A 9,599-nucleotide genomic window follows, 5' to 3' on the forward strand; every position below is an offset into this window, starting at 1 on the left:
AGAAAATGCGTAATAGACAATGTTTAAATGTTTTTTTAACAAAGTTTTTTTTAGTCCATATAGGCTACGGTGTTTTGAACAATATTTAAATCAATTTCATTTTATTGAAAAAAAATACAAACTAATATATTTATAAGATGAAAACTTTAACGATTTTATGGGTTTATAAACATAGGACAGGGAACATCTTTTAAATTTTTTACTGATAAATTATATTAGCCAGAGCACATTATTCTCATTAAAATTCAAGAACGACTTAATTAATTTTAAGAAGCAAAAATGGGTTTGTCAGGGTAAAAATTATATCCAGATTAATACAGGTTGGCTATATATCTATCTATAATATGTTCTGTATAGTTCTTTCCTGGAAATTTACCAACATTCTAATTTTCCCACTGTATACCAGGCGTGTTCGTTGTTACCACCGGTGTCACCAATGTGTAAAGCAGTGACCGGTAGATCGTTTTTATCCTTTAAATACCCATCGTCGGCTGTTGTGAGCGATTCCGAATTTTGGTCGCAGTTGCATTTGAACTTCCTGTCGATACAAGTATCTGGAACAAAAATGTTGATCCATTATTACACCTAAACGAATTTGTAGATGTGAACCCAAAATTGTGTATTTGTCAACATATGCACAATAGCAAATTCTTATGTTAGCAAAACATTTTAATCAACCCTAGAATCTATATAGAAACAAAATATATTTGGAATATAAATAGCTGACCGCCTACAATTACATTAAAAAATGACTGTACAAGCGAGAACCATTTTAAAAGCTGTACGTCAATAATGCTTTTAAAATGTAACATCCAAGCTTGACGACATTGTCTTGCTTGTAAATCGCTGCCAAAGTAATAAAGTTTCGGAAAAAATGCGCGGACGCTAGCAAAATTCGGAATAAGACCAAAGTTAGATAACAATTAAAGTCCAAATAACATCAAAACCGTTAACTTCACCGCTACTCCAATCCAAAAGCGTCGCAGCATATAGTCCTGAGCACAAGCACTAGCATACAAACGGCTATTACAGAACGCTTAGTGTTAAAACAATCGTGTCATATATACCTTAAGAGTTTGAACATCATTTTGGTGATTTAAACTTATTGTGATGGGTTTAAGTCTTATACCTACGTAGCTATTATTGCGCGTTTGGTTTTATTATATCATTGAATTTGAGACTGTCCTATTAAATTATAGATTCGGCCTACTGCAATGAAAGTACTGCTGTTTTACGGGTCTCATTGTTAGTTGTTTCCAAATGTGCCCACTGCCCAATACATAAAACTTAACATTGTTAGGCTATGATTATTCGCCTAAATTTATATATAATGCATTTTTCCGCAGTTAGTGTAACGGCGATAGGGCTACGACTACATCTCTTAAAAAAACAGGCTACAGTAACATATTGCGTTTATTTGTACAAATTTGTTACTAATAAACGCACTTTTGCGCTGGTGGAAGTAATCATTTCGAGGTCTGTAAACCAAATCATATTTTTTTTTACAGTTTTTAGGTAAAAAATACTTTTTTAGACATTGATCTCCAATCAATTGGCTGGTTACTTCTATTTCCCCTTTGTGAGCCTGTACATCATGGCAGTAAAAATTGAGGCATTCTTACTTGTCTCTCCACAAGCACAGTATCCGTCCGTCTGACTGCCTCCCCAGTTTAGTTTCCTGGCACCTGTTCTTGAAATCCAGGCAGTTGCTACACCTCCTGATTGATGGTGTAACAATGAGCCTTGACACTTGAGCTGCAGAAATTATCGAATGAATTTATAAATTAAAACTTAATTACAGACCAGAAAAGCACCCGTTTCTGGTTTGAAGGTATCAGGTAGGGAAAAGACACAATTTAAAGCGTTTTTGCATATTTTCGGGAAATTGTACAAATGTATTATATATGCTAACTGCCTTATTATAAACGATTCAACCTATACATTTTACTTAAACTTCTATGGTTTGGGTAGAAAAAACTTTTAAGATGCGTAACGTGAGTAGTTCAAACAGGTAAAACTCCCGTGGAAGAATGTGAAATTAAAATAAAAAAGTATTTAAGTAAAAAATATATATAGACCTAACGGACCGGTAAAGAACTGCTCGCAAACCGGCACCGGACCGTGGACCGGTGTTTGCCGACCACTGCCATATAGTGTTAGGACCAACGGCATAATAAAACGGAATACACAATAGCCTAATATCTAGGACCGAATAAGACTTCTCGTCGGATTAAGACCTAAACCTGTCGGCATAAGTCCTAGACTGGAATAGTATCTAAATGACCCAAATAACTTATACATTGTGAGGGTATAGGCATAGCAGTGGTCGGCAAACGCCGGTCCGCGATGGTTACCGGTCCGTAGCAGGGTTGTCAGATTAAAATTTTGTTTAAACACGAACTGTACGTAAAAGCCTGGTAAAAAGTCAAAAATAATTAAATGTATTTTCATATTTAAGAAATATTTACCTTCGTTTTAATATAGCCTACTCCATGGTTGATTGGTATGATAAAAATTACAATTAGTATCAAGCTCTCGTAAGGTTCAAAACAATTAGTGTGTTGTGGCTATATGAGTTACATAGCACATTCACAACATGTATAATGCATATTTTTTATTACAAAATCTAGCTTCTAGTAATTACAATATATCGAAAAAATGGGCTAAAATATCAGTGTTTTAATTTTAAGCGTGCTCACCTTAAAGTGCAATAGAATTTCATGCAAACAATATGCTTATAAACTATGGCCCATAATAAAATAATTTATTATTTTGATATTTAGGCAGGAAAGTTTTCGAAAAAACCTATGTATAATAATTAGTTTTAGCCTCTATAAAAATGACAAAAAAGTCAAAAATCCTAATGATTTTTTCTGACATCAACCACGTTAAAAATTTATGTTTGTTGTCAAAAAAGTCATTCTGGCAAGCCTTGTACGTATGTTTATGCTATATGTGTCGGTCTGTGGTTCGTACTTTTTCATATTGCCATTAATTTTTGTTCGTTTTTTCATTATTATATGTTATACAAAAGTGTGACTTCTTTTGAAAGAATGCTTTAAATATTCTTATTTTAAAAACCTGGTAAGAATATAGGAATTGGCAATATTGGTATACAAGTGTAATTTAAGAAAAAACCCAAAGGCCTAAAAGTTTTATTGAAATGAGCCGCGGGCTGGGTTAAACTAGATTATTTGGCTGGCCGGATGCCGCCCGCGGGTTTCAGTACGTTCAATAATTCTTAGATGGGAGAACCTTTTTGCGGCAAACCAAGCATAAAGTTCTCATTGAAAGTTTTAATAAATTTCCATTCCTGAACATTTGTGTTTTTAAAGCCGGTCCGCGACAAAATTTTAGTTTTAAACCGGTCCGCAGTGCAAAAAAGGTTGCCGACCCCTGGGCTATAGGATAATTCGGAAGCCGCCTTCCTGGCATCGGCTATTGCCGCTTGGGTACCATATTTAGGCACCAGAACTGTTTTCCCTTGTTAGAGGAAAGTGTGGGAAATGGTGGGTTTGTTAGAGGTTGGGTTATAGGCTTGAAATTGTTATTCCAGTTAGTGATTATGTTAGGGGTGGAACTTGGTTAGTCAAAATTATGTTTAGATGTTATTCTAGCCTTTTATGCCTTGTTCCTTAGATCAGCAGGGATGGCGAACCTTTTTATCGCGCGGACAAACACGACCTTAATCTTTACACAATGCACAAGTGGGTCATATATTTAACTATATGCTAATTTTACGCGAAACTTTGCTGCTGCGTCGTTTTAAGTGTTATTGCTTGGGTTAGTAATTTAAGGTTTTTGGACGATTTCCAAATTCGGATTCCCACGAATAGTAAGGACCTAAATAGTTAACAAATGCTTCAGTATTTTTTATGGAATTGGAGGAGTTCAGCAGAAAGCTTTTCGCATGGTTTAACCAGGGTTTTCAAAAAATTGGACAGCCCTGATTTAAACAGTAGCCAATAGAACAGGGGTCGGAAACCTTTTTAGCTAAGGGAGCCATATAAGCCAAATATTCGTGATTGTATTTCCGTGAGAGCCATAGCCTATAATACTTTTTTAACATTTAGTTATAGGTTGGCAAAAAATAGTAAATTGGACAGGTCTCATTCAAAGAGAACATGCTATGCACCAAAAATGAATAAGCTTAGTTTGGGAAACTTTGATTACAGGGTTCCGTTGAAAGAATAGAGCCTTTTGGATATTGAAAATTTAACGGATTCACGCGCAGCGCCGACAATTTGCTATTGTGTGTTAAAAAAAGAAAAAAAAATACAGTTAAGTTAGGAAAGCGATCGTGGCCGCGTGCAGTTTTATTTGTTATCATCATGCTGAGAAATGTGCTTAGATTTTTCTGCAAGCAAGAATCTTTTATCAAAAGAGCCATACGGCGCCACTAAAACAGCCATATATGGCTCGCGAGCCATTGGTTCCTGGCCCCCGCTATAGTGCTATCTAACCAAAAATCGTTTTTTACATTTATCTTTTTTTGAAAATGATTGATAACATTTCGGTAATTCTAAAGTGTGAATTGGGGTCATTAAAAATGTGTGGTGTCAATGCTGTAGTACTTTGATCTGACGAAGCAGAGTATAGTGCGAAATTTTGGCAATGTTATAGTTTAATTTGTCGTCGTACAAAGCTATACCTGATTTTAAATTTTTGAAGTCTAATATTGGATACCCGCAAACGCCCAGCATTAAGAATAAAACCAAATCCACATTAAGAGTAAACTAAGTCTTCCTTGATTTCCTTACAGTTTTTGTATTTTATTCCAGAAGTTAAGCCATCATTGCGTATCTGGTTTTATAATGTCGTTGGTCGTAATACCAATTCTTTATTGCTTTACTATTGCGGATGGGTTTATTTTTTAAATTTTCTGGTGAATTGACATAAAATGACCGATATGAGTTAGTCGTAATTAACCTACTTTGATGTATTGTCGACATTGAATCGACACGGATATTAAGCCAGCTATCTGCTGCAAAGACGCTGTGTAGTTTACGTTGACTTTGAAACAGAAGTTGAGTTCGCAATCGTCGACTGCTCTCTCCGTTTCCACGTTATGACCAATGACTGTTTCTGCGAAATAAAGGTCAGCTTTTTCATGTGATGTAGTGTAAACTATCATTCGAAAACAAACTAATCGCCACGAACAGTCCAGGTATATCTTATGATGCAGCAACAATCACACTAAATAGGTTTTCCATTGCTGATGTTTTAAAATGTTCAAAATAGGTTCATAATAGAATATGTTCATGACGAGAATTGCTGCATTGTAGGACATGGTTTGTAAGGCATGAAACTGATTTGTTTATACACATGTAAAGTTGATTTACTTACTGGTTTGGTGAGGATCTGAAAAATTGCAGTATACGGAAAATGCTGGAAAACGTATGTCCGGCTGGATTAAATAAAATCCTGTACGACCTTGCACTGTTGCGCACGACAAGGGTAGTTCGGATTTTTTAACTAAAAACAAACAAATACGTTTAATTCAGGGAGTCAAACTGTTTGACATTTTCGTTTCAGGTTCGGCTCGGGTTTATGTTTTTTTTCGGAATATGGTCCAGTTCCGGTTTCGGCTCGAAGCAACTAAAATGTTACGGTTCAGCTCCGATTCGACCATTATTGTGTCAAAACGGTTCATAAAATTGAGGTTCGGATACAATAGGAGTTGCGTTAAATCTAAAAAAATGGGTCAATAATAATTGAATTGTATAACCCGTAATAAATCTAAGTTTTGTGACATATTAAAAAGCAGCATTTCATTTAATAAATATTCATTATTTTCATAAATGTTGGAACATGGCATAACTTGACTCTGTAAAATACAACTTGTGACATCATGGTTAAGTCAACCGCTTTTTTGACAGGTTCAGGTTATTTCAAACTATTCTGTTCAGTTCCGGTTCGGTTCCTTAAAATCTTACAAAAAGCGATTCAGGTTCAGTTGCGTTTTGGGAAAAATGGCCAAAACCGGTTTATACGGGTTCTGTTCGACTGCCTGTTTTAATTAACTTAGCTTTTTTGTTGTTAGTATTACAAATAAGCCTTACTTAATGTTTAAAATAATAAACCAAATATGTACAGTATTGTCTATTCTTAATCTTTGCCAATTGCTAGATGCCTAAAAACGCCAAGGCAAGTCTGATCATACCGCAAGACCGACGCAAATGTGCAAGTTCTTCTTTCAACTGTCGCAATTCCGCTGGGTTGTAATCGTCACCTTTATGACCTCTTAATCCAATTTCTCCCTAAACAACAATTTTATTTCCACCATTAATTAAGCCTTAAGGAATCATTTAAAGATTGCCCATTATCCGGAAATATTTCCAAAATGTTGTGTATTCATGTAATGCAAAATAATATTTTAGATCGATTTATTTAACTTTGTCTTGTTTTGGTAAATTCACTTCACCTCACTTTATTTGTTCTGTTGCCTTTCTATTTTTGCGTTTTGCGCCTTTGTTTTAATGCTAAAGGACAATCCCTTAGTTTTGGCAACTGCTGAAACTGAAGAACCCGGCAGTCTGGTTTTCGGCCTTGTGTGATACTAGTGCAATTATTGGTTTTATCGTAAGCGCTAGCCGCTGTGCTGCAGATTGAGCCTAGTGTTGGCGTTCGCGCCACATGGCCATTCTGATAATAAACACTAATCTTCAATTTAAGTGCGCCATCTGGTCAGTGACAAGCCGTCAGAGAATAAAATATGGTGTAATATTTATAGACTTATCAAGAATTTTCTGTGATTTACACTACGTATGTAAGTTAAAAGAAATCCTAGCAACTTTTAACTAAAACAAATAACTAGCAATATATATTTTATCATATTTAAAAAAAATATAACAAATACATGAAAGGGTGAAAAGCGCTTTTCTAATAAAAAAAAAACAACGATGACAAATGAACAGCCTTATTTACAGTTTTGCAGAACCAAAAATGTATATCTATTACTTAGCGCAACTAAGAAAATTATTTTACTTTTTCCCCTTTGGGCCCGACAGGTCCCATTTTTCCTGGTCTCGTAGTTGTTTCTCTTGGACCGGCCGTTTGTTGCACGTGGTTAAAGTGCTGTGTCGGTAAAACGTCACTTCCGAAGTATTGAATGATTGTATTTCCTTTGCAGTTTGAATCGTGGTTGGAATGCGCCTGGCAGTACATTTTAAACAGAAACAAACTCGTAAAAAACAACCATGCTGACGCTGTCATGTTTATTTGGAATATCGGTAAATGCTTACCAAAAACCTGTTAGAGAAATACGAACTGTAGGAGCGCGTTGTATAAATTTAAATATTATAACTTATCTTAACAAACTTCCAAATGTTCCTTTATTTAAAAATACATACACTCTTACGCACTAATGATCAGGACCTATTTTGACCGACTGGTGTTTGATTCGTAGAGAATTTCTCAACACGTCATGAAGTGGAAATAATATTTTGTATTTGTTTGGCCGATCAAACGCAATCAATGTAAACAAAATAGTATATGTCATGCTTATATAATCCCCATATTGCAGACTGCAGTGGTTGTCAAACATTTTTAGATTGTGGCGCACGAGGAAAACATTAAATCGAAATTTAATCCTACATTACAAATAAAACCTAATAATTGTCCTAACCACTCAACAAGGAAATAGGAAAATAGCCCCTTTTTTCCTTTAAAACAGTATGCTTTTCAAGATTCGCATGTAGCGATGTATGATACTTGTCATTTCATCCGATAACCTATATTTTGAGAGAAAAGTTTCGTGATCCGGTACCAAATGTTGCAATACCTAATCTCAAACAAGGAAAACAGATAAATATGAAAAGTTCAAAGCGAATGTTTTTCAGGTTGCTTTAATGGTAAAACGGTTGGTTTATTGGTTACTTTGTGTTGTATTTAATAAATTGAACTTTCAAGGTAATATTCACTAGTTTGGATTAAAAACCTTGCCAAAATGCCTATATCATAAGTTGCCAGCCGATCGGCGCCAATAACACTCCAGTATTAGACGAACAACAATGCCTGGTATCGGTATCGGCTCCGATGCTATATTATCGAACATCACTACTTGCATGCTTGCCTGCATAATTTGTAGTATGACTAGCTGGTTTGTAGGAAATTATAAATGTTATAGAGACACCCTTGTAAATCGTTTAGAGCCCTCGGTCCAAAAACGACAGGTTTGTAGTAGGCCTACCATTGCAAACTGTAAATCATTACCTGGTCTACAACAAACTTGTACAATACGTCAGTACATATGAACGACACAATGTTTGTACGATAGACTATAAACATGTTTTTTCGATAAGATGTGAACGAAGCATGGGGCACGTGTGTACAGAATAAACGCTACTAACAACCTAGCTCGTTGGATTGTATTGAAAATATTAAAATCCAGGTAACGAATTACAAATTTTAATTTTTAAGTGCTTACGGTTTATTATTACCTATTTCTCCATGATCTTACAAATTGGCTACGGGATTGTCTCTACCTTTTTTATACATTAAAAAGTTCTCTAAGTGTGCATTGCTTCCTTGTCATAGAAATGTTTTCGACGTCTTCAAGATTTAATTAAGTTTGTGACTATTTGCATACATGACATTAAATTCATGTTATGTTTTTTTGGAAATTAAACTACGTGCATTCGCTCGACATTCTCAATAACTTTTGTTTACTGATATTATTGTAAATGCTATGTAACTACTATTAATATTGTGTCTGCCATCTGCCGTATAGTTGTATTAAAACTGTTTTTGCAGAAAACAAATGTATTTTTTACTCCCAAGCTAAGCATCTTACTCAACTACTTTTTAGTTATTAGGCTGCAATGTCAGTATAGTTAAGGCTAACTGTAAAAAAAAGCTGTATGCTTTAGACATAAAGTACAATGTTTTGTACAAACTGCAATTATTTAAAAACTTGTAGTTACGCTCTTTATTTCCGTTATCGATGACGCAACAAATCAAGCTAGCAGAAAGAAAGACACGCATCCACTTCAGTAGCATTGCTATGACTAATCAGACTGAAACCCAAAATGGTGTAAACTATTATTATAGCTGGTTTTTAATATTAAACCAAATCAGGTCACAAAAAACGAATATACTAAAAGATTTTAGTAAAAAAAATTAAATTAAAAATCCGAATTCGTAGTTTTGTTATTTACGCACTTTAAATTGTTTTGTTTATCTGTCTCAGTATTGTACTGACGTACTTCGTACAACATTATTCTTACTGCGCCATTTTTTCTCATAAATACCGTACTGTATGAAAATATATGTTTAGTAAGTATGTTACCATTATTTTGTCATAGCTTAAGGATAAATAATTTCATTCCTCGTCAAGAATTTACCGGTCAACAAATTGTTTTTTTTCCTTACTAAACTTTGAGAACTGATTTAAAGAATAGGTTGAGAAGATTGCAAATCGGTTGTCAGACTTTCTCTATCACAACAAGTTTTGGTGCTATCCCTATGTGCCTTATTTGCTAAATGGTACTTGTCCTAAACCTTCCTAGACTTCCAGTATGGCAATTTAAGTGGGAATGCAACGGCCAATAAACTATATTTTCACTAGAATACAAGCCTTTACTCTGGCAGGACGTTAT

General features: G+C 34.8%; 1 protein-coding gene across 1 annotated transcript; it reads right to left on the reverse strand.

The window, feature by feature from the left end:
- Positions 1-77: 77 nt before the first annotated feature.
- Positions 78-7,245, reverse strand: LOC146136355 (contactin-associated protein-like 4). The gene is made up of 6 exons (XM_083395297.1): positions 6,988-7,245; positions 6,164-6,260; positions 5,347-5,475; positions 4,934-5,085; positions 1,623-1,755; positions 78-554 (listed from the first exon to the last, which is right to left on the reverse strand). The coding sequence occupies exons 1-6, from the start codon at positions 7,213-7,215 to the stop codon at positions 373-375; spliced, it is 921 nt and encodes a 306-aa protein (XP_083251423.1). The 5' UTR covers positions 7,216-7,245; the 3' UTR covers positions 78-372.
- Between the last annotated feature and the right edge of the window lie 2,354 nt (positions 7,246-9,599).

The sequence above is a fragment of the Ascidiella aspersa genome, chromosome 8, assembly GCF_963924565.1.
Source record: "Ascidiella aspersa chromosome 8, kaAscAspe10.2, whole genome shotgun sequence".
Taxonomy (NCBI): domain Eukaryota; kingdom Metazoa; phylum Chordata; class Ascidiacea; order Phlebobranchia; family Ascidiidae; genus Ascidiella; species Ascidiella aspersa.